The following is a 23,498-nucleotide window of genomic DNA, read 5'->3' as shown; positions in this document are numbered from 1 at the left end:
GTATGCCCGTATGATGGGATGTCTCTCAGCCCCGGGAGCAAGGAGAGGAGGGTCCCGCCGCGCCCGGGTCTCGGCGGGCAGGTTTCGTCGGCACCATCCCTCCTCGACCCTTCAACCCTTCATCCGGCGTGGACATCCTTGCTTGGTAATTACGTTAAGTCGTCCGGGACCTGGCAAGCGACAGCAGCCAACGCAGGGAGACTCACAGACTTGCACGCAGAGACAGACAGAGATTGAGACGGACCGACGAGCGAGGTTGATCTCATTAATAGAGATGATAGATCAGATGACGGCCGGCCTAGATCCATGGGCTTCGATACAGGGCTGGCTTCTGAGCCTATGACATGCGCTCACTCCGATGGCGTTGAGCGCCCTCATCTCGCCGTCCAACGGCAGCTAGGGGGGAGATCTTAGCCCAGAGTCTTTTTCCATCAGCCCTTCCGCCACAGCCTCGCCAGGGCTCTCTTGAGTAGGGTTCCTCGCCGTCCAGGACAGGGGCTCCTGAACCTATCACGTCTGGGTGTCAGCGATGGTGGATCGGGGCGAAGTCTGCGAGAGGACGCCGCAAGAGGGCGGGCGGCAGCAGGAATGAGAGGTTAATACCTCGTCGCTGGGGAAGGTCGCGATCGTTGTTTACTTGCGCGCATTGGCGACGCTGATTCGACAGGCTGACGCTGATGTTTACTGACACGTGCGATGTTTTCCCCATCTAGCTCTCCGACCGGTGCGGCCAATGGGATTGCCAATGTCGACTGCAATCCTTCAATGTTCAATTCCCTCCCCTTCCCGGGGCCCTGGCAAGCTGGCCCCCTCCCAAGCCAGACAAGTCTCAGTCCAGACTCTGGAGTGACAAGACCCGAAACAGAAAAGAAATGGTGCATTCCTCGCTCGACGAGCTGTGACATGCGAATTCCCTTTTTTATCCATGGCGGCCAATTAGCGCGTTCCCGTATCGTCCCCCCTCTCTCCGAGCCGGGGCCACGGATCTGCTCGTGGCTATGGCCGAGTTGGGATCGCAAGGCCAAGAACCGGGTTTTGCGCATGTCCAGGAATGGCATTCAGGAGATCCAGGAGATCCAGGGCTAGGCTCGGTACCGGAAAGAGGGAGGGGCCCCTTCTGGAGAGTAGAGGAGCAGAGGAGCAGAGGAGCAGAGGAGCAGAGGAGCAATTAGCAGTCTACAGGTTCGTACATACAAGTAATTAGGGTGGGAGGCTGCAGAATCCACGCCAAATCCACCTTGAGCTGGGGCCTTCCAAGGGGTGGCTTGGGGCAGTCCAATAGTACGTCCTTGGTACCTGGCTAACGAAGCAAAGCGTCAGCGTATTCCAGGTCCCATGTCCGTAGCCCATGTCCGCAGCCCATGTTCGCAGCCCATGTCCCGAGTCCCGCTCTCCACGTTCCACGCGACTCCACGGCCCTCGCCCTGGACTCTCCCAATCCCCGTCCCCAGCTTGCCAGTCCAGCCAGCCTGGATACGCATCGATTAGCCGTAAGCAGCTCGCGGCACAAAGTACCTTCCGAAAGGCCATGCAGCACCCGCGCTCCCCCTCAGGTTGTGCGTTCGTACTGGCCTCTAGTCGGCGCAGGGGGAAATCATCAGGCGCTCTGCAGCAGCTCGCGGGAAACTCTGTATCCACCTCACATCCCACATCCGCTCTCCTCGTCGTCGGCCCTGAGCTTTTTGTCCAGCTGAGCCAGCGGGTTGGGAAACAGGCAGCTTCGACGCACAGCCGGCGCACAGCTCGCCTGCTGGACCCTGGTCGTTCTCGGGCTGGAGCTGTGAGTCGGGCTAATATGCTCTCACTTGCGAACTGAACCAGGCTTGGAGGAAGAAAGAAAGAAGGAAATATCTGAACAATAGAGAGTATCCGTCTCAGCAGTCCTGGTCCCGTCTGCCTCTATCTCTCCCACCACTCTCTCTTCTCGCGGCACCGGCGCCTCTTCTCGTATCCCCCTCCTCTGTCCCTCCTTCTGGTTTCCTAGCCCAGCAGGCCAATAAGTGACGACGATAACGACAGGCCAGCTAGCAAGTACATAGTAGACAGACGACGTCAGTACCACGGTAGCCCACTGCCAGTTCCAAGCCCCTCCATAGCTTCCAGGTTGTTGTACTAGGCGGATGGATGGATCCTTTGCTGTTTCTGCTGCCGGTGCCCCTGGCCCAATCACGCCCCTACTACTCTGCTACGACGTACTACGACGTACCTGTCACCTTCCCCTCGCTCCCCCTCGTCGCTTTTTAGTCGTGCTACCGGATCGCGTCGTCTCATTTCCTGGTGGCCTTGCCCATCCTGTCTGTCTTCGCCGTCGACCTATTCCCCTTTCTCTTTCTTTCTAGACCCGACTGCAGACCGCCTTTGGAGCTTGCGGAACGCAATCGCCGTCTACAGTACTCGGTACATACCTACCTACCTACCTTACCTTACCTATTGCTCCTCATCGTCGTTTGCTGCATTAGTTAATTTGCCCTTCTTTCGTTCGTTCGTTTTCGTTGTCATCTTTCCATCACCTGTTTTTTCGGGGCGCTGCCCAGTCCCGTTCTCGCATCCACCAACTAATTACAGCGACCCAGCCAAATCCCCCCCGTCACCGCTGCGCCCCTAATCGGTCGATCCGGGTTCCATTCTGGGAGACAGGCTGACAAGATAAAACCCTCTGGACGACTCCGCCAGCGCAAAAGGGACTTTTCTCTTGTTTTGGCGCGCGCGTCTCACCGTCACACACCGTCGACTCTTTGGCCGGACTGTTGACGCCGTCGACCTGGGACAGGAGCACGCTCTACGGTACAGTTGGCCAGCTCTTCCAGCTATCCGCACGCCGGACGTTTTGGGTGCCGCAGTTCGAGCCCCCCCATAACCCGCCCCAGCGCCAATTGGGAATGATCAACAAGGGACAGCGTCGCGACAAGTCTCGGGGGTTCCATTCCAGCGTGTCCAGGTCCCGCTTCAGCGCTCCCGAATACCGCTGCCTGCTGCATTGCGACACTGCGTCAGCACAGGTGCAGCTACCTTAACTAAGGTACACCACCTTACGCACGCCGCACGCACATGAGTACTGCGCACCCGCTGCAGCACGGTACTTACACTGCGCACTCCACCTCGCGCCGCAGCGGAGTGACAACAAACAACTGTTTTGTTGTTGATTTGCCCGCTTGCACTTTCACTGTCACTCTCTTGCTTAATGCTCTTTGCTTATTGCTTCCAATTCTGCTCTGCTACTCGTCGCTCGTTTCCAACCCTACTTCACCCATATTTTCTTAGCTCCATCCCTCTCCCTTCCCTTGTTTGAGCGGGTGCGCATTTTGCCAATATTCTTTGCAGCCGGGCCTGCTTTTTTTTCTGCTTTGACCTCCAGCTGTCTCCCTCTCCCTCTCCCTGCAGCCGCTGCACGCTTGCCCGCTGGCCACACCACTCAGCTCTCCGCGCGGCACGCCAACTTTAATCACCCACCATCCCGAGGTCATCCGTTCCTGGACATCTCAACAAACTCACCACGCCCATCGACCACCCCGCGACGGGCCAGCTACGTCGTCCGTCCGCGCCTCTTGATGGTTCCAAGGCGTCTCTAGGAACCTCTTCACCCCGAGGGTCACCCGCAATCATGGCCTCTTCGCTGGCTTCCGACAAGCCCAGCCTGCCTGCCCCCGGCGCCGCGGTTCACGACCCCTTCGTCACGTCCACGCCCGCACCCGCCCACCACCGCTACTCGACCTTCGACCATGACCTCTTCAACGCCGGCCCTGCTTCCTCCCCGAGGCAGGCCAAGCGCGCCCTCGAGGCTCACCTCGCCGAGACCGAGCGTCGCCTCGAGGAAGCCGGGAAATTAGGCACTGCCCTGGTCTCCCAGCGCAAGACCCTTACCGAGCAACTTCAGGAGGTCGACAAGCTGCAGACCGAAGGCGAGCTCAACCCCGACCTGCGCCAGAAGCTCGTCGAGATCGAGAAGGAGTACAACAACCTCGCGAGAGAGTCCGCCAGGGCTTTTTTGCCCAAGCAGAGAGTCCCTAGTAATGAGGCCAACCCCAACTCCCCCTTTGCGCCCGAGAGCAGGAGCGGCAGGGTAAGTTTCATGCAATTTTCCGCAACCGTTCGAGTGACCAGATGATTGACACCATCTCTTGCAACAGCGTTCCGTCAGCCCATCCAAGTTCGAGAGCCAAGCTACAGGATCCCCCACCAAACTCAGTGTACCCAATCGAAAGATTCGCAATCAGCCCTCAAACCGCGTCCACGACATCGAGTTCGCCGCCGAGATTAGCACATCCCTCATCGCCCAGGTGCGCAACCTCCAAGCTTTGCTCGCCGACCGAGATGAGGAGGTCAAAGACCTCAAGTACGACAAGTCCAAGCTCGAAATCGAGTCCGAAACCTTCCAGCAGCGCGCCAAGACCCTTGACGAGAGCGAGAACCGCTACAAGGAAGAGAATTGGAACCTGGAGACGAGGCTACAGGAGCTCACCACCCAACAAAAAGAAGCTGCGGATCGCGAGAAGAGGCTTACCCACTCCCTCAACGTGACTAGCGCGGAAAAGGTGTCTGCTCAGAGGGAGCTTGACGAGGTCAGGGTTACCCACGCGCGACTGATTGAAGAACACACCGCTGCCGTCCGAAACCACGATATCGAGCTGGGAACGGTCAAGCGCAAGATTGGCATGGCTGAGGGCGAGCGTGCTTCTATGCAGCGCAGGATCGATGACCTTACTGGCCAGAACCAGGAGCTGGCCAGGGCCTTCTCTACACAGCGGGCTAGAGTCCTGTCAATGGAGTCCAACCCGCGCCCCAGCGATGACGACTTTGAATCGGGTGGCGATCAGATCACGCCTGAACACTCTCCTCCTCAATCACCGATCAAGGGCACTCCCAGGCATGCCATGCTTGAGACTGAAACCATGAAGTCTTCCCTCAACCATGCTCAGCGCACCATTCAGAGCCAGCGAGGTCTTCTCCACCGAGAGAAGACGGAGAAGCTGGAGCTCAGGCGAATCATCCAAGACCTCCGCGATGACCTAGAGAAGGCCAGGACCGAGGCTAGCGAAACCCGGGCCAGCAAACGAGCCCACAAGAAGGAATCTAGGGAATTCAAGAAGCCGCCTCGTCTCCTAGGCAGCTTCCGCTCGAGCAGGCAAGAGGTCATCCACGATGACGCTGAGTGGGAAGATCAGGGTGATATATCTCCTCGAGCATCGAGCTCTCCTCTGACTGCCAGCACTGTCATCGTCAGACACCAGGCCGGAGACTCGTTCCCTCCCACCGACGCTAGCGACCGCTTCGACACCGCCAACGAGGCCAGCGAATCAGCCTTCGAGACTGCCAACGAGCGAGGCACCGAGACCGAAGATTTCCAGACCGTCAACGAGGAGTTCTCTGGCAGCGATGCCGAGACTGAGACCGAGGGTACTACTCGTGGTTTTGGCAGCATCAGAAACCCCCCAAGTCTGCCTTCTGGCATGTCTCGACATGCTTCTCGACATTCTTTCCATAGCACCGCATCGACCTCTGCAGATGAAGATGACTTCGGTCATCTTGGGACTCCTACCGGCACACTCTCCTCTCAAAGAAGTAACCGCTTCCGCCTCAGCCGCGGCATCTTCAACCGCCCCTCAAGACAAGCCAGCGAGGAGCCCAACTTCCAGAGCAGCCCTGCCAGCTTCGCTAGTAGTGTAGGCGGAACCCCCCAGGGTGGTCAGAGCCTCTTCGCTGAGCTTCAAGACTTTGATGGTAGCGATGACGAGTCTGTTGGAGCACACACCCCGAGTCGAAGGGGTACTCGCTCTGGCACTCCCGGTTCCGTTGGTCGGCAATTCTCTCCACCACCTCCTATGCCACCCCTTCCCAAGGTTATTATGGTCGACTCTGGTGTCATGACGGATCCTGTCAAGATCGCACCAGCCCGCCTTGCAGTTGGGATGCCGACATTCCTTCACCCCGGTGCCATGGCAGATGACGATTCTGCACCTAGTTCTCCCATTAGCGTCATCACAGCGGACCGCCGGTCCATGGCTTCAGTTGTAGACAGATCTGCCGACCAGGCTGGTCCATCATGGCCTGTCGATGACCTCATCTACAGCTCACGACCGGTATCCATGTCTTATAGCGATGCCGGAGCGCAACACGATCCTGACATGGAAGCGAAGCTTGCCCAGTTCCCTGCTCCCCCAACCATGGCGCCGATTTTGCCGCCTACATTGAGCATGTCCTCGTTCGCATTCGAGAATGTGGAACCCCGGGAAGAAGTCGTGGTGCCACCTACTCCCCCAGCTCTCTCCCTTACGTCAATCTCCAACGAGAGCGTCGAGCCTGTCGCCGAACTCGAAATTCCTCCCCCGGATTTGAGCCTGACAACCATCATCGCTGAGCATCTCGAGCCTGTGGCGGAGCCTGAGATTCCTCCCCCAGATCTGAGTCTGACTACTATCGTGGCCGAACATCTGGAGCCCGTTGCGGAGCCCGAGATTCCTCCACCTGATCTCAGTCTTTCCAGCATCGTTTCGCAAAACTTTCAACCTGTGGCCGAGCCAGAGACTCCCCTGCCTGATCTCAGCTTGTCGACCATTGTCGCCGAGGATCTCGAGCCCCTGGCCACTCCTCTGCCTGAGCTTAGCCTGACGAGCATCATTGCTGAGAACTTGGAGCCTGTTGCCGAGCCTGACGTCCCTCCTCCAGACTTGAGCTTGTCTATGATTCTGGGCGAGAATGTTGAGCCTATTGCTGAGCCAGAGAAGCCCTTGCCGGACTTGTCTTTGACAACGCTTTCCGTGGCGGAATTGGAGCCAATCGCCGAGCCAGAGACTCCTCTCCCAGAGCTGACTCTGACAACGGTATTGGCCGAGCAGTTAGAACCTGTGAGCGAGCCTGAGATACCTGCGCCGGAGTTGAGCTTCGCGACAATTGCTGCCGAGGAACTGGAGCCATTGGCCGAACCCCAGACGCCCCCTCCAGCATTGACATTTACGTTGGTTATTACCGAGGCTGTCGAACCCGTTCCTGAGCTTCAAGCTCCAGCCCCGACTTTGAGTCTCTCCACCATCTATGGGGAGTCTGTTGAGCCTGTGACTGAACCGGAGGTCCTGCCCATGGTCGTGGTGCCTCCCCGTCCGTCATTAAGTATGTCGAACATTTCACACGAGCATATCGAGCCAGTCGCCAGGAAGGCGCCAGAACTCAGCATGTCGACAATTTCAAGAGAGCATGTGGAGCCTATCTCACCTCCGGAACCCGTTGTTGTTCCTGCACCAGAACTCAGCATGTCAACCATTATCGGCGAGCATGTAGAGCCAGTAGCTGAGCCTGAGCCTGTCATCATCCCTGCACCAGCACTTTCCCTGTCGACCATCCTAGGAGAGCATCTTGAGCCTGTTGCGGAGCCTGAGCCCCCTGCTCTCGAGCTGAGCATGTCAACCATCCTTGGAGAGCATGTGGAGCCAGTTACTGAGCCGGAGCCGGAGCCGATTGTTCCAGAGCTCACCATCTCGTCCATCCAGGGCGAACACATTGAGCCTGTTGCACTTAAAGCACCGGATCTTGCACTGTCCTCCATTGCCACGGAACATGTCGAGCCGATCATGGAGCCCGAAATCATTGTTCCTCCTGCTTCGCTAAACCTATCATCAATTTATGCGGAGCACTGCGAGCCAAGGGAGGAGCATCAACCTATCCCGGCTCCAGTTAAGCTGGCCTACTCAGATCTCTCCACGGAGCAGGTTGAGCCCTTGTCTGAGCCTTTGCCCCTTCCTCCATCCCTTGCCTTGTCATCTATTGCCACTGAGAACGTCAAGCCTGTTCTTGAGCCTTTGCCCCCGTTGCCTACTCTGGTAATGTCGTCAATCGCTGCGGAAGGGGTTGAGCCAATCGCCCCTGTACACAAGAAAATCAGTGCCCCAACTTTTGGGTTCTCTGCCATTGAATCCGTCGAAACACAGCCCGTTTCGCCTCGAATTTGGAGGGATGGATTTGTTCTCCCAAGAGATATGAACTCCGCCTTCGTTGAGAGAGATATCCCTGAGACACCAACTCACCGATCGCTTGGTCGCACCAAGCAAAGAGATGCTTCGCCCATCATTGCTGAAGACGAGACGAGGCAGTCCCCTCGGGATACGCCAGGTGCAGAAACACCCGAGTCCCAGAAGCCGTTCAAGGAACTATCGACCAATTCCAATGCCCGCCCACTCCGCAAGCCTCTCCCGACTAGCGATCAAGGTGCACAGACTGCCCTGACGGCCGATGCTATCGATTCCATGTTGAAGGCTCGGTCTCAACCCGCCTTTAGCCCTGAGAAGAGCATGTCAGTTGCTAGTTTCGGAACGCCCGCAACTACTGGAACCTCTGGCACTGTCAGAATCCGCCGATCACAAGAAAGCTTCGGCAGTCCTAGCCGCAACAAGGGAAAGCTGGTTGATCGTGCGTTTGACTCTAGCCCTGTTCGCAGACCTGGTAGCGCTACCAGTGGAAGGACATCCATCTATGATGCTCCTCCTCTGCCTGCAAACCACCGCCAGGCTATCGAAGCCGCGCGAAGTGGCTCGTCGAACGGTGTGCAGAGCAACATGGGGCCGCCTCTCTGGCCCGCGTCTGTTCTCAAGCAGCGACCAAGCACGCCGATTCAGAGCGCATCCATGTTGTCTACCCGTACCACACCAACCCCTCGTGCTGTACGAAACGGAGCTTATGACAGCCTGGAAGTCCATACGCCCCAGAAGCTTAACGACGCGTCGAGAAAGTCTTCTGTGTCATCCTTCGCGTCCGAACTCGATTCTCGGTTCAACATGCGTCCTGGTGAGATGGGGATGGCTGGATTCGGACCTAACACGGATCCTCGCATGATTCAAGCCATCACCCAGACCATGATTGGCGAGTACTTGTGGAAGTACACCCGCAAGACTGGCCGTGGCGAGATGTCAGAGAACCGACACCGCCGGTACTTCTGGGTTCACCCGTACACGAGGACCTTGTACTGGAGCGACCGGGATCCCTCCACTGCTGGACGTGCTGAGCTGAAGGCAAAGAGTGTTCCGATTGAGGCTGTTCGGGTTGTGACTGATGACAACCCGATGCCTCCAGGACTCCATCGTAAGAGCTTGGTGATCATTTCCCCTGGAAGAACCATCAAGTTCACTTGCACGACCGGTCAACGACACGAGACTTGGTTCAACGCCCTCTCGTATCTGCTAATCCGCACCAACAACGATGCCCAGTCTGATATCGACGAGATGGGAGGCAACATTACTCGTGAGGATGTTGATGAGTTCAACCCTCAGGTTGGTCGACGTGTTACAAATGGCACTCGACCTCAAGCTCCCCCCTCTCTGTCTTCATATAACTCCCGTACGACCCGCAACGAGTCACCTGCTGTCGGCATGTCTATGAACATCCCAACTCTGGTCCCCACGCCACACAAGACGCCCAAGCGTCCATCGATAGGAACGCTGAACAAGCTCAGCGGCTACTGGAAAGGCAGTCAGCTGTCGGGCACTTTAACTCGACGCGGCCGGACCGTCAGTGGACAGGATGTCAGCATTTACGAAGCGAGTGAGGCCCACGATAGTGCCGAGGACCTGCGAGAGATGATCGAGCGCCAAGATAGGGAATCGGACCGTCTCGAGAATGTCCGGGCATGCTGCGATGGTGAGTTCCTCCGTATAATAACGTTGATTGAGAATCGATTGCTAACCCAGTCTCTAGGCAAGCATGATGTTGGCACTCTGCCACACCTTATTAGCAAGCGAGGCCGTCCACACAACAACCACACCCATTCCCATCCAGGAATCTTGACCTCGACGCCCATGGCATCTATCCGCTCTCGGGCGTAAACCTGCCAAGCTCAATCTTGAATGAAGTCACCGCGAATCAAACCAACAACTGTCATCCGTGGCTCCAACATATTCTTCGCGTCATTCGTTAGACCAACTTACCAACTGTTATGACCACAACATCCTCACGGAAACTTTCACGATACTGATGATTTCTTTACAACGCTTGTGTCCTCGCTATAGAACCAGGATCACAGCTTATGAGTCGCCTTGGAGGCTTTAATCCAAACACCAGCCAAACCTACTGGCCTACGACGTGTCACGTCTTTTCCTTTTACAATTTCCTACCCTACACTGTCAAACTCAAACCAAAAACCGGAAAGAAAAAAAATCACAACCAACAGTCACCACCAAAAGATGTCGTGGCAATCCTTTTTGTTTTGGTCACTTTTAGTTGAACCTGCGGCGGGGAAGTCAGGGGCACAGGGGAGTTTGTCTTTCTGACAAGGAGGTGGTGCTATTACTATGCCGCCCCTTGGATGTACTACGCGGTGTCTTGTTTCTATACAAGTCGCCTGGTGTAATGCTATTGTGGCCAGGTTCTGTCTTTTTATGCAAGCAACACAACACACAACAATGTCTTTTTTTTAGGGGAACAGATTGCGCTATGTCAAGATACCAGGTGGTAGATGGACAGCCGAGTGGGTGTGGGATGGAGTGGAACGCGCAGTTAGAGATGATGGGCTACTGGAGATGGTTGCATCGGAGAGTACTGATGACTGAATGATACGTATCTTTCTTACTCTTGCATGAGGCTCCGTCGCGATGCAGTGATGTTCTGAAATGGATATGTGCGCGTGCCGTCAACCAACGACATATGCAGGCGGATGGATGCGATAACCCACCGTCTTTCCAAGACACAGAGGCAATACTTTGGATACATGACTGATCCAAGTAGGTACCTACTGTGGCTGCCACGGCTGGAATGTCGGCGAATGCCATGGAGGTACTTCGTACTGGATTATGGACGGGTCAATCCCTGATCCCAACAGGACCTCTGATTGTAATTCGACCTCCTCCGTCTTGTTTACTCTTTTCCCGTGATATTTTTGGTAAACTCTCTGTACACACCTTCCCCCTGTTCACAGACAAACACGTCGAGGGCCAGACCGGGGCCATTATGCGGTGGCCTCGAACATGCATCTGTGACCAGACAGCCGATCTCGATGGAGGCCCAACGCGCGCAACTAAAAGTAAGTCGACGGAAGGAAACAGAATATTGGATCACGCTGCCGGGAAGTACACTCTCTCGCGGCATGTGGCGTTCGTTCACACCCTCAATTTTTTCACGGGCGGGATGGAGGGTGGGAATGGGAGATGAGGCTGCGTGCTGCATGGTTCGTGGTGGGCTGGGAATAATGGCGGGATGGGTGTTGATATCTCGGTGTGAAGCTACCACTGATACTAGCTATATTGGATTCATTTTCAACGGCGGCTCCTCTGTATTCTCCGGCGATTGGCGACTTCAATTCTGACCGACCGGCCTGACCGACAAGAGGGGCAAAGGCAAACAAGCTGCAGGCTCCCCAGGCTCTGCAAGCTCTGCAGAAAACAGACACGGCCATTGATAACTGTCCCAGAAGCAAACACCGACTGCTTCGCTGTAATGTTTCAGTTGCCTAGAGCGACTTTGACGCACTGCACGACGAAGGGGGTCGGGATATGGGCATACAATGACGTCTGTGGCCGACTTGACACGGGCTGAGATGACACGGGCTGAAAGACGGGACAGGAGCCAAGCCGGCCTACGGGATGAGGTTGGGAAGCTCAAGCGTGGGAAGAGACATGGCGGTCGAGGTGATTGAGGTGAGGGGAAATTGATGGCTTGGAATGCGGTTAATACAGACACGGTACACGCATACACCCAGGATATCGAGCGCTCTAGAGAGAGGGGTTTGATGAGAAATAGGGCTTGTTATGCGGCCAAGACATGGACAATGGACAAAAGAACACCTCGACCGCTCGAGATGGTCGAGGGGAGATTCGAGGCTTGCAATGCGGCTAAGACATGCGGAAAACTATTTGTCGAGCGAGGTGTTGGAGGGGAAATCAATGAGAGAGGGTTGGAATGACGCCAAGATATGCATGATAGATGTCGGGAGCTGAATGCGTTGGTTGAGAAACACGGCTAGCAGGGAGCAACAGCAAAAAGCAAAAGCAAGCCAGCCAACGATGCAGGGTAAAGCCAAAGAGGTTGTTGTCTCTGCCTTGTTCCACGGTCCCAGGGAAATGAAATGGGTGTGTTGACTTGGTATGGAGTTCATTTAGCATGGAGTTGAGTTAGCATGGTGTTGACTTGGCGATAGACTCGACTGAAACCGCCTCAATCGGTGCATCCCAGCCTGTGGTGTAAGTCGAGCCGCGAGACAGGCGGGATAGAGTGCAGCCACCACGAGAGACAAAGATCGTCCAGGCCCTTGACCGGTGGTTCTGCCGGTAGTTCTAGCCAAGCCCTGCCACGTAAGTAACCCCCTGTGGCCCCCTAGGGGGGGGGGGGGGGGGGAGGGGAGGGGGGATCCGAAACAGCGGCGGGCTCGGTGTATGCGGTGTGGGTTTGCTGGTTTGCTGAGGCTGTCATCGCCCTGCAGCCGTGGGCCGTCTTCTTCCAGCATGTCTCCGGCGTCGACGAAAGCCACGGTCCACCAAATGGTCATCTGCGCGGCCTGTTGCAGGCGCTGAGAGCGGGCTGGGCGATGTGCATCCGGCCGCTGCGGGCAGCAATCACTTGATGCCGGATGGAGGTTGGAAAGACACGGGACGGCTGATGCAAGGCGAGGGAGAGGGAGAGGGAGACAGACACCTGGAGATAGCGCCTGGTGAGTGTATCTTGGGCCCATCTGGGTGAATGACGTTGGGAGTTCTTCACGCTGCAAGGGCTATACGTCAAGGCTCCGCAGCTCCAGTAGAGGCTACACTGACTACAGAGACTACAGAAACTACAGCGGACTCGACAGCCCTCACAGGCGTCTATTGAGCTGGACCCCGAGATTTGGAAGCGCAGCGTAGAGGGGGGGGCTCTCGAGTCTAGACCGCATTTCCACGGTATACGCGCAGCCGATCACACTCGATCACTCGCATGGGGCAGCCAATAGCGGCGCCATGTCCCACAGTTCTATCAGAAATGACAGCTGGGATGGGTGCGGGCCGTTGGGGCCTATCAGTGGACTCCCCCGAGCCGCATTTTCGAGGCTTGCGCAGTCGAGGACGCAAGGAGCCATGTGTGGCGGTTTGGCGGCATGGAGGAAGGGGACATAGCGGCCAATACGGGGCCCAGCCGAAATGCCACAATAGCGGTCGCGGGCGGTCGCGGGCGACGAGACTGAGCGTACACCTAGGTGTCCTCGGAGGGATCCTGAGAGGGATCCTAGAGTATTGGGGGCGATCGACATGTCGCATACACCCCCAGCTTCGCAGTCTTCCGGGAGGTCGGGAGCTCATGACTCCGTCCCCGCCGTCTTGGAGGGTACGGCACGGATACCAGACCAAAAGTTGGCGCCTGTGTCTCTGTCCGTCTCCGGATTGAGCGACAGATTGCATTCAGGGATAGTCCCCCCGGGTAGGCGTGCGAGACTCAAAGAGTGTGTCGATGCAGGCAACTAGAGACGTTGTTTGGCAACACTGCGTCAGTCTATCAATCAGTCAGTGACACCAGCAATCTCCAGGCACGCTGGCAAACTCCCCCCCCTAGTGATCGCCTTTGCTCTCACACCGGGATATGCGAATCAGGGCAGCTGCGGGCATCATTGGCCGCGGTTATCTAGCTCTGCCGGATAGCTGGGTGCACGCAACTAAACTCGTTGTTTGCCATCAGCGTCTAATGCAAGAGGCCCGTCCGAGGAGTCATGTCATGCCGTGATGTTTGCTTGAAGTTTTGAAAGACGTACTCGTCCGCACGCCTCTTCTTGCCTGTACTCTGTGGGATAAATGTCGTCGTGTCTGCCGTCTGAGAAGTGAATCAAAGCACACTCTCTTGTCTTTCTCCATCCCAATTTACCATTCTCATTCTCCATTCTCCGGCGACTTACACTTTTTTGAACTTCATCCATCATCTGTGACTCGTGAGTTTGCACAATTGTCGTACCAACACCACTCTTGCTTGTACTGACCCAGGTAACAAGCAGTCTTTCTACACAACGCCACGTCCTTTGTTCCGAGTCCACCCAAGTACAAGCATCATGTCCGACATGTGGGGCTTCGATGAACTCCTTTGGGGGTTGCACGAGGAAGAGTCCTCCGACGAGGAGCAGTGGGACCAGCCGGTGGACGGGCAGCAGTGGCACGTCCAGCGCGTGGACGAAGATGAGTACGACCAAGATGAGTACGACGACGATGAGTACGACCAAGACTCTGTGGATTTGTGCGGAGACTTCTCCGACGAGGAGGAAGACGAACAGCACTTCGACCCAGAGTGGGCTGCTGGTGAGATGCTTGACCAACAGATGGCGGAGCAGTGGATTGGTGACCTGTATGACGAAGACGACTGGGACAACGAGCCCATCGAGGACGAGGACATGATCATCGATTACTTCGAAGAGTCCTGCAACTGCCCTGCCTGCGTCGCCCAAGCTTCTTCTTGTAAGTCATCAGATGCCTATGCTATTGACTGCGCTCTAAACCCGACTTAGAACTTTGAACGCTGGCTTGCACGACGGCCAGACATGGCGCTTGGGTATTGAGGGAGACCAAAACAATTGGCGAGACGGACACTGGGAGACACTCTTTTGGACTTTTCCTTCTTTTTGATGCGTGTGAGGGGGACAAAACAATCGGCGAGACGGGCACTGGGAGACACTCGTTTGTACTTCTCCTTGTTTTCGATGCGTGCGAATCTGAATACACGACAGATCTTTTTTCCTTGCATCCTGCAGTAGCTGATTAACATCGTGATACCGTTTTCTACAACGTGACAACCAGCGAAAAATACCAGTAGTGTTTCAAGTCGAGACGGCTGGGATTTGTCCAGGCCATAAATGAGTTCGTCATAGTGATGGGATGACTTACATGCACCCATGATTCCCGTCCTCCCTCCACAGGGGCCAGTCCTCGTGTTACTGGAGTCGCTCGCCCATTTAACTTTGCGCTGTAGACCCTCCAACGCGGGCCAAACTTTTCCACCGCTCAGCGGGCGACCAGTGGGCGAGTTGCAGCGGCGCAGCGCGCTGGCGGGGGCCTAAACGGGTACCCGGCGTGCCCTGTAATTAGCGGGGAAGCCGCCTAGGACTACCCGTAGCTCCGGCTGGTCGCCCTGGAAAATCCACCGAACTTACAGGGCCTAATTCCAGCGCAATTACCCCACCACTCGCCCAGAGGTGGGTTGGTGGGGGGGCCGCCAAAGTTCGTCGCCTGGGTGGTAGAGAGCCCAGGCAACCAGCGCATCACATGACGTAGTCAGACAGCTCCTCCCCGGCAGTCCGGCTTACTGTGGTACAGGCGGCCACTAGCCCAGTGCGGCCGCCCCATGATCAACATCACGGTTGTAATAATGAACACATCGCCGTCGAACCTTTGAACCGCCTTCTCCCCTCTCCGCAATCCCTCCGATGCTGCTCTCCGACGCGCACTCTCCCAGCTAGCAAGCAGTCAGGCCCCAGGAGCCGCCCGCGCCGTTGCTGTCCCGCCGTCTCCGCGCCGCATCGCATCGCATCGCCGCCGAGGGCCCGCCGGCTCCGAACTCCGGACATGATGGCGAGCTGGACGTCTCTCCTCGTCGCCTACCTCGTGGGCGGCGTCACCTTCATCCCGCTGGCCGTGGTTGCCGTTCTCGCCGTCGGCTTCTACGCCCTCCCCGAGCGCGGCCATGCAGACGCGGCCCAGGCCGATCGTGTTGACGATATTGTCTTACCCGGCGACGACACCACCGACCTCGATGCCGCTAAGAAGGCCGCCAAAGACGGAGCCAAACCCCGCGCCAACAACGACCTCGACGTCGCCGCCGGCTATTTTGCCGTGTGTCGTGAATACACGCCCATGGGAATCAACGCGAAGCCCATCGAGCGGTCCACCCCGGTCGGTTCGACTACGGTGGCCTCTCCGAGCCCCAGCGTCTATCAGACCATGTATCGGAGCATCTTCGAGCGGAAGCCCACCCCCGGGCCCCTGGACAACAGCCCCAACAACACCAGTGTTAGCCAGAGGCCCAAGAAGGCCGGCAACGTCTTCTACGTGGTCCTAAGGTTGGTTCGACCCTGTCCGCGCCTCATGTAAGCACGCTCCTAACAGTGCCCAGACACGGCCACCTCATGCTCTTTGACGACGAGGAGCAAGTCGAAGTTCGACACGTCATATCGCTTGCACACCACGAGCTCAGCATCTACTCTGGCGGAGGAAGGACGCTCGAGGGCGAGCTGTTCATCAAACGCAATGCGCTGTGCTTGTCTAGGAAACAAAACAGCCCCGATCTCAGCCCCGACAACCAAGTCTCCAAGCCCTTCTACCTGTTCTCGGAGAACTGCTCGGCCAAGGAGGATTTCTATTTTTCCCTCCTCAAGAACCAGGAACTGACCTTTGGTACCGACAAAAAGGGCCCTGTGCCAATGCAATTTGATGTAAAGAACATCATTTCCCTTGTCCAAAAACTCCACTCCACCGAAGAAAACATACACTCAAGGTGGATCAATGCGCTTCTGGGGCGAGTCTTCCTGGGAATCTACAAAACGCGCGATCTCGAAAACTTCATCCGCGAAAAATTGACCATCAAGATTTCTCGAGTCAAGCGCCCATCTTTCCTCACCAATGTCACCATCCAAGAAGTAAATACGGGCGAGTCGGCCCCGTACTTTACCAACCTGAAACTGAAGGACCTCACCGTCGAGGGCGAGTGTGTTGTCGAGGCCGATGTCAAGTACACGGGCAACTTTCGAATCGAGGTCGCAGCCACGGTCAAGATTGACCTGGGGACCAGGTTCAAGGCTCGTGAGGTCAACCTAGTGCTTGCCGTGGTGCTCAAAAGGGCCGAGGGCCATATGCTCTTCAAGATCAAGCCGCCACCCAGTAATCGGGTGTGGTTTGCGTTCCAGACTATGCCCAAAATGGAGATGGCCATCGAGCCCATTGTCAGCTCTAGGCAAATCACCTACACCGTCATTCTCCGGCAGATAGAGAACCGCATCAAGGAAGTAATGGCCGAGACGTTTGTTCTGCCGTTCTGGGACGACGTGCCCTTCTTCAAAACTGAACACAAAGAGTGGAGGGGAGGCATCTTCGAGGGCGATGATGCGACTGTCCCATCCGAAGAAGCGGAGATCGCTGCCGCGCAGGCTGGCAATGTCGCAGCTGTACATCAGCTCGATGAGGGCTCAGACGTGGCCGAAGAGACTCGGCCCTTGGAGAAGAGTCATACTATACCCGTAATGGAATCACCGCCAGTCCCGACGGGACTATTCGGTCGGAAGCTGAACAAGGCCCAGACCAATTTGCCTGCAGCATCCGCTTCCTCGACCAGTGTTGACTCCAAGGGAACGAGCCCCAGCCCTTCCCTTTCGCCCAAGATTACCAGGAAGGCAACGGAGCCAATTGTTGGGACCGACGCGGCTCATGCCGACATCTTCAAGCCGTCCTCGTCCCCTCCAGACCACGCAACCAACTACATGGCAGCACTACATTCACGCTCGCAAGATGCCTCACCACGACCCGCCACCGCAGATCCACCCGCAAGGCCTTCGCCAATTGTACAGCATTCCAGCGGGTCCTCGTCATCTTCGAAGGAGGCACTGGATAGCGACACCCAAGAGGACTATAACAAGACACCACTTGCGACGGGCCGTCGTAACACGACTTCGTCGGCTGGGTCCAGTACTTTCTCGGATGAACGGGGCAATGTCTCAACTCCGGCGTCGATCAAGGAGTCTGTCAAAAGCCAGACCGGATCCCTAGGGCGGAACTTTTTCATGCGGCGTGAAAACTCGGAGATGTCAGTGTCGGATGCCTCAGTCAATAGCGACTCGTCTCAAAAGCGAAACACTCTGGCTGCTGTCACGAATGCGGCTGCCCAAGCAAGGCAGTGGGGATGGAACGCTATCCAGCGACAAAAGGAAGCACGACGCCAAGCTGAACAGGCCAACCACGTCGACCTGAGTCAACCGATGGGTCGCGGCCAGCCTCTGCCTCCCCCCGGAACACCACTCCCACGGCCCACGAATGGGATGACCAAGATCTCAGCCCCTGTTCCAGTCCCGGCCAGAAGGCCAGGGAGTGGCCAACCATCGGCTAGGACTTCTGTTGAGTCTCTCGAGTCTCACCACGAGCATCGGCCTCCACCACTGCCTTCACTGCCTCAGCGGAGACGACGCGGTCAAAGCCATGACTTTGGCGCTGTCCCAGAAGTGAGCGAAGGGCCGAATATTCTCGTCGTCGCGGCCCCCAGCGACTCCCAACCAAACACGCCACTGACTGAGGACCAACCGTCCTGGACGGGCGAGTCTAGCGATGGTCAAACCTTGGCGGGCAGCGAGCCGTCTAGGCAGGTATCAGATCTCACTCAAGCGTCTTCCATCGGCGAGAAGGATGAGGATGGTTCACATAGCCCGATAGAGGCCCTCCCAGCCTCGTCCACTCCGGACGATGACGACGATGACTACTCGGGGTGGATGGACAACGACGTGCTGGAAGTGGAGATTAAGGAACCAATCCCAGCACCGCTTCTGCAGGAAGTCAAGTAGCAATAGACGCGAGGGTAATCTTTTGGGAACGGAGTTCTAGGCCAAGCCAAGCTCATGTTGGGGAGCACCCAATCCCGAGCAGAAATAAACATGTCAGCGGTCGCGACCTGCGGTGCTAGGAATACCAGACAAAGTGGCGTTTTGGTTATGGAAGGGCTAGCCGGATGGCCAGTAAGACAATAATGTACAAAGCAGGGGGACTGAATACAAGTTGGTGTTGCTGGTACCCGTGGGCTGGGCCTATCTTTCCCAAAGCTGCCGTCATATATGACAGATGAGCTTTGGGAATAACGTGTTTTGCTTTTTGCGAGCTGGTCAGACTCGTGGACCCCGCCATCTTCAGGCGAGAACATCTGGCCGTTTCTCGGCGGCTGGGGGACGGGCTGGAAGCAGAGACAAAACTCCCTTGCAGCGGGCTGAGGAGGGGTTCCCTCGGGCGGATTGTCGCCGTCGTTCGCCGTGTCGGAAGCGTCTCGAGGGAGGTCGCGATGCCAACTGAGCTCGTGTCTCTCCCACGCCGGCAGCCCAAGATCTACTCTCTACGCTCTACGCTCTACGCTTTCCCTCCCACACCGTTGCAGCGATCCGACGCTTACGCAGGGCATCTCGGATATGGGCCTGAATAGATTGATCCGGATCGCGTCAACCCAGTCCCTCCTCCGCACCTGTCTCGAAACTAATGCACCCTCCTAGGTGATCCCCCACGTTTAAACCGAACTCGGCCTTGCGATACTCACACCCCCCTGTTGGTTAGTTTTCTCCCTCTGCCTCCTGATTGAGACGACACAAGCCAACATCAAGCCCATTGGTGAGCGCGCCACAGTTGGCTGGCCTGGGGGCGTATGGTTGCTTCTTGCTGCTGGGTCACGGCCAACAATGGGACGCATGGTTGCTTCTTGGAGGGCTCCCGTGTCCCGACAATGAGAGACTCGCCCAACTCGCCCCCGTCCTCCATTTCTCGCTGAGCTCGCTGCAATAAATACAGTCGAACCCCGTTTGTCGCTCCGCTTCCCTTTCTCGCAAGCAGCAACCCGCAAGCTAGTAGCCCGACCTTGCTCGACTACTACACACTACAGCACTCCTCCGCGACCCCACAGCCCATCATCCACTGCCTCCACAGCCCACCCACCAGCCCATCCCTAGCCATGGCTTTCAACGACCGCTACGACAGCAGCGCCATCGACAGCGATTCCGATTGGGAATCCGATGGCCACGACGAGATGGTCCGCAGCTTCCAGCGCGTCCCCTACACCAAGCCCCCAGCTAGGGCCTCCCTCATCTCCATCGAGATGGCCGGCGGCATGATCCCGGGAAACCCAGGCACGCTGCCGACGAATCCAGGCCCGCCGCCGTCGAATCCAGGCCCGCTGCCCACGAATTCGGGCACCCTGCCGACCAATGCCTCGGGTCCCGGCCGCCATACCCTGCGAAGGACTGGCAAGGCCACGGCCAAGTCTCTGGCGATCTCGGAGAGCGAGCTGTCCAGCTACTTGTCCAACCTGTCCATGTCGGGCTCGGGCTCGGGCTCGGGCTCGGGCTCTCAGGCGAACAGCAACAGCTCCCTCGGGGCGTCCACCACGACCGCCGCGACCTCGCAGTCGAACAGCAACCCCGACGAAGGCTGCTTGATGATGGCGAACCGGCGTCCACGCAAAGAGCCGGCGGCCGAGTCCGAGTCCACCACGAAGTTCCTCACGCAGCCTGCGAATACCCCGGTGATCAAGATTAACTCTCCGAAAGTCATTCGACAGGAGATGGTCAAGAGGGAACTATCAGAATCCTTACGCCTGAGCATGATCTGGGAGCGGTCTCATAAGAACGCCACCGCAAACGCCGTCCTCAAGCGTCGACACACAGCGCCCAACGTGCGCCATCTGCGACGACAGCGCAAGTTTTCCCGTCCGAGTGCCAACATGAGTTGCCAGGAGCTCCAGATCATTCGAAACGGATACAACGACAAGGGCTGGTGAAGTGCCCCAGGCCGTTACACCAGATGATCAAGGTCATGTGATATGGATCGTGAGCCACGACTAGTGTTGTGCGCTCTGCGAGGGCAAGCCAACCGTGGCACAAGCAATAGATTGATGAAGGTCATGTGACATGAACGCGAGCCATCATGATTAACGATGTGGCTGTGCGGGTCAAGCCACCAGCCACCGGCGCGTGGCACAGGATTTGGGATTTGGGATTTGGGATTTGGGTATGATTTTCGCAAGGGACATCCATGACTAATAGGTCCCAGCCACAGGGGACACTTATTACTGCTATGTAAAGTGGTGGTGGGTGGCTGAGTGGACGAAGCCACTGAGCACTTGTGGCACAGCGCCATGGGTTGCTCAATGCTACCCTACAGCCATACCCCGGCGAGTATTTCAGGGATTTGGACCTGGCGACGATTGAATTTGCGATTCGCCAAGATGGACACGGCTGCTTGATGAGGTATGGGCGGGAGGATTTGTCTTTTGAGTGGCATTATGCCCAACGTACCGGCCGCGCTTCGGGTTGCAGCAGTATTAATCAGATCGCATGTTATTGCTTGTCAACCACCAACCAGAATGCCTCCCATTCGTCGCGCTTTGTCTCTTTCCCCTTCTCTCGTAGAAGCATTCACCGCGAGCACTCGTAGCCACACCGTCGGGTTTGCTACTGCGGCCTCGTCATCGGGGACTCATCGCAGACAGCCAAGGCCGAAATGGAAATTTGGAGGGCCTCGCGACCGTTATTAGCGTACGCGTTAAGCGGAAACAGGGTCCAGGTGGTGTGGAGGACGGGGGGGCAGCCCTGAGCGGCTTTCCAGATAAGGAACCCGCTACTGCACAGTCAGCTCTGTCATGGGTTCCCAGCCCTTGCAGGCATCGTGGTCGGGACTGCTGTTGGCTGACAAGTCCTTATTCCTCTTTCGTTCTTGTCTGCTTGAGAGCCGACAGGCCATCAGCGCCACCAAAGTGTACGGGTGTGCTGCTCTGGCGGTGGTGATGTTGGAACTGAGCGCACAAGGCTGCAGTAGGAGTTGGAATAGGAGACGGTTGGAGAAAGCGGAACAGGGGCAATGGCACTTTGGTGAGGCGGTTGAGGTTGACCATGGTACTGCCATTCTTTCAACTAGAACAATACACTCGCTTTGACACTGAAAGGTTGAAATAATTGTATATGTATTGACTAGGGTTAAAAAGCGGGCTGTTAGGACTCGGCTTATTCCAGGGCACTCTCCACCCATGCCCATGCACCTAAACACTCCGATGGTAGAACAGCCGGGAATATCTTCTGACCCTGCCTTATGCACGAGTCGATATAACACTTTGAAGAGTGTGTAATATTGGTTGGAAAGCAATCGAACCAGCCGAGAAAATCGCCACATGATACATCATCTCGGCCTTGTCCCATTCTTCTGGCTCGAAGTGAATTTTGTGACTGAATCCTACCCTAGAGGCGGCGAGAATCCTTCTGCCAAGAGCCGGCCAGATGCTCCACCCAGGCGTCCAGACTCAGCAAGTCTGCCTTGCTTGTCTCCAGACCTGTCCCCTGGCATGTCCGGTTCCCCGCTGCCCAGCTGGTTGGGTCCCCCAGATGGTTGGGTGGAGCAGCGGGTTAGCGGGTTGCTTCCAGCAGCGAGCCAGCAGTCGACGTACTGTAAATTCACTGGACTGCAGGATGCTTCCAGCGCTGTACTGCGGGTCAGTCGCTGTATGGCCCCCTGTGGTCCAGGGCCTGGTTACGAACGAGATCACCAAGGGGATACAACAGGCCTTTCTCAGAGTCGTTCGAGGAATGGCTCGAGAGCACAACCAACGACATATCTTGTCGGACACAATTTCAATTCTACACCCAGGGGTCATAAAGCAGAGCGCGGCCGGACGAGGAAACGCAAGGCTGATGCGAGATGCACCCGTTTACCCAGGACATTTAACAGTAGGCGGGAATTGGAAGACTGCTGTACCAGCGCTGAGGCGTCTGCAGCAACCGAAACGACTGGACAGTCCTCCCCCCAGAGCAGGGCTGGTCAGAATGGTGCAAGAAACTACATTTATTTCGCAGCAAGCATCACTTTCGACGATTAAGCGGCCCAATTGATGAAGCATTGTTAAAAAATCGCACACGATGGTTCCCCGGAATATTCTTCTAAAAAAGGCATCGGTCATCCCATCAACCATTACACGTTAGACAAACGAAATGTTCTCCTGAGAAAGACCCGGCCCTCCTAACAACCATTACCCGCTAGACAAACGAAACCTTCTTCTGAGAAAGACTCAGTCATCCCATTAACCATTACCCGTTAGACAAACGAACCGTTCTTCTGAAAAAGACTCGGTCATCCCATCAACCGTTACACGTTAGGCAAACGAAACGTTCTCCAGAGAAAGACCCGGCCATCCCACCAACCGGTACACCAAAGACAAACGAAACGTTCTGTTGAGAAAGACTCGGTAATCCCCCAATCCGTTGCACGATAGACACACCATACTTTCCCTGAGAAAGGCTTGGCCATCCCCCAATCCATGGCTAAGTAGCCCAGCCAATCTCTAGCATCCTCCGACGTTCACTGAACTGACTTGGCGGCGATACGTCAGTATCTTGAGCTAAGTTTGGGTTGATGGAAGAGCTGTTGAACTCCGCAAAATCCGGTTCCGTTAGCGGATCGTCCCCTAATAGCGTAACGTTCAGCCCTCGTGGCCCCTCTGGCAGCGAGACCACGCTACTTGCTGGCGAGGTCGCTGCCACCTGCGGAGCCATCATGTTACCTATTCGCAAGATCCCTGCCTCCTCAGCCGGCACGACCACGCCGTTTGGTAGCGAGGCTGATGCCTCCTCAGCCGGAACAACCAAGTCACTTGGCAGCGAGGTCGATGTCTCCTCAGCCGGCACAACCAGGTCACTTGGTGGTGAGGTCGCTGCCTCCTCTGCTGGCACAACCAAGTCACTTGGCAGCGACATCGATGCCTCCTCAACCAACGCAACCAGGTCGCTTGGTGGTGAGGTCGCTGCCATCTCTGCCGGCACGACCACGACAGTTGGTGGCGAGACCGATGCCTCCTCA

General features: G+C 56.6%; 6 protein-coding genes across 6 annotated transcripts; 3 read left to right on the top strand and 3 right to left on the bottom strand.

Moving 5' to 3' along the window:
- Window positions 1-244: 244 nt before the first annotated feature.
- Window positions 245-1,167, bottom strand: BGZ61DRAFT_445974 (uncharacterized protein). The gene is made up of 2 exons (XM_046245162.1): window positions 604-1,167; window positions 245-507 (listed from the first exon to the last, which is right to left on the bottom strand). Exons 1-2 carry the CDS (start codon window positions 1,056-1,058, stop codon window positions 432-434), a joined length of 531 nt encoding a protein of 176 aa, XP_046107230.1. The 5' UTR covers window positions 1,059-1,167; the 3' UTR covers window positions 245-431.
- A 2,278-nt stretch (window positions 1,168-3,445) lies between these two features.
- Window positions 3,446-10,068, top strand: BGZ61DRAFT_178067 (uncharacterized protein). The gene is made up of 3 exons (XM_046237653.1): window positions 3,446-4,060; window positions 4,128-9,621; window positions 9,679-10,068. Exons 1-3 carry the CDS (start codon window positions 3,602-3,604, stop codon window positions 9,804-9,806), a joined length of 6,081 nt encoding a protein of 2,026 aa, XP_046107229.1. The 5' UTR covers window positions 3,446-3,601; the 3' UTR covers window positions 9,807-10,068.
- Window positions 10,069-13,226: 3,158 nt separating this feature from the next.
- On the bottom strand, window positions 13,227-14,586 carry BGZ61DRAFT_445967 (uncharacterized protein). Its single transcript, XM_046245161.1, has 3 exons — window positions 14,432-14,586; window positions 13,928-14,381; window positions 13,227-13,864 (listed from the first exon to the last, which is right to left on the bottom strand). Exons 1-3 carry the CDS (start codon window positions 14,464-14,466, stop codon window positions 13,652-13,654), a joined length of 702 nt encoding a protein of 233 aa, XP_046107228.1. The 5' UTR covers window positions 14,467-14,586; the 3' UTR covers window positions 13,227-13,651.
- Window positions 14,587-15,290: 704 nt separating this feature from the next.
- BGZ61DRAFT_178021 (uncharacterized protein) lies at window positions 15,291-18,692 on the top strand. Its single transcript, XM_046237651.1, has 2 exons — window positions 15,291-15,979; window positions 16,033-18,692. The coding sequence occupies exons 1-2, from the start codon at window positions 15,486-15,488 to the stop codon at window positions 18,461-18,463; spliced, it is 2,925 nt and encodes a 974-aa protein (XP_046107227.1). The 5' UTR covers window positions 15,291-15,485; the 3' UTR covers window positions 18,464-18,692.
- A 624-nt stretch (window positions 18,693-19,316) lies between these two features.
- BGZ61DRAFT_178050 (uncharacterized protein) lies at window positions 19,317-20,440 on the top strand. The gene has a single exon (XM_046237652.1). The coding sequence runs from the start codon at window positions 19,609-19,611 to the stop codon at window positions 20,431-20,433; it is 825 nt and encodes a 274-aa protein (XP_046107226.1). The 5' UTR covers window positions 19,317-19,608; the 3' UTR covers window positions 20,434-20,440.
- Window positions 20,441-22,595: 2,155 nt separating this feature from the next.
- On the bottom strand, window positions 22,596-23,497 carry BGZ61DRAFT_445965 (uncharacterized protein). The gene has a single exon (XM_046245160.1). The coding sequence runs from the start codon at window positions 23,447-23,449 to the stop codon at window positions 22,964-22,966; it is 486 nt and encodes a 161-aa protein (XP_046107225.1). The 5' UTR covers window positions 23,450-23,497; the 3' UTR covers window positions 22,596-22,963.
- Window position 23,498: the final 1 nt, after the last annotated feature.

The sequence above is a fragment of the Ilyonectria robusta genome (assembly GCF_021365365.1).
Source record: "Ilyonectria robusta strain PMI_751 chromosome Unknown BGZ61scaffold_5, whole genome shotgun sequence".
Taxonomy (NCBI): Eukaryota; Fungi; Ascomycota; class Sordariomycetes; order Hypocreales; family Nectriaceae; genus Ilyonectria; species Ilyonectria robusta.
Note: the sequence above shows the minus strand (reverse complement) of the source record. Positions and strands in the feature narration are given on the sequence as shown.

Excerpts from the sequence above, each read along its gene's own strand:
- BGZ61DRAFT_178067 (XM_046237653.1), top strand. The coding sequence starts at position 3,602 with ATGGCCTCTTCGCTGGCTTCCGACAAGCCCAGCCTGCCTGCCCCCGGC. Across the intron at positions 4,061-4,127 it reads CCGAGAGCAGGAGCGGCAGG|CGTTCCGTCAGCCCATCCAA; the intron begins GTAAGTTTCATG and ends CTCTTGCAACAG. Across the intron at positions 9,622-9,678 it reads TGTCCGGGCATGCTGCGATG|GCAAGCATGATGTTGGCACT; the intron begins GTGAGTTCCTCC and ends CCCAGTCTCTAG.
- BGZ61DRAFT_178050 (XM_046237652.1), top strand. The coding sequence starts at position 19,609 with ATGGCTTTCAACGACCGCTACGACAGCAGCGCCATCGACAGCGATTCC.
- BGZ61DRAFT_445965 (XM_046245160.1), bottom strand. The coding sequence starts at position 23,449 with ATGGCAGCGACCTCACCACCAAGCGACCTGGTTGCGTTGGTTGAGGAG.
- BGZ61DRAFT_445974 (XM_046245162.1), bottom strand. The coding sequence starts at position 1,058 with ATGCCATTCCTGGACATGCGCAAAACCCGGTTCTTGGCCTTGCGATCC. Across the intron at positions 508-603 it reads CGACCTTCCCCAGCGACGAG|GTTCAGGAGCCCCTGTCCTG; the intron begins GTATTAACCTCT and ends CAGACGTGATAG.
- BGZ61DRAFT_445967 (XM_046245161.1), bottom strand. The coding sequence starts at position 14,466 with ATGTCTGGCCGTCGTGCAAGCCAGCGTTCAAAGTT. Across the intron at positions 14,382-14,431 it reads GCAAGCCAGCGTTCAAAGTT|AAGAAGAAGCTTGGGCGACG; the intron begins CTAAGTCGGGTT and ends CTGATGACTTAC. Across the intron at positions 13,865-13,927 it reads CGTGGCGTTGTGTAGAAAGA|GAGTCACAGATGATGGATGA; the intron begins CTGCTTGTTACC and ends GTGCAAACTCAC.
- BGZ61DRAFT_178021 (XM_046237651.1), top strand. The coding sequence starts at position 15,486 with ATGATGGCGAGCTGGACGTCTCTCCTCGTCGCCTACCTCGTGGGCGGC. Across the intron at positions 15,980-16,032 it reads GTCTTCTACGTGGTCCTAAG|ACACGGCCACCTCATGCTCT; the intron begins GTTGGTTCGACC and ends AACAGTGCCCAG.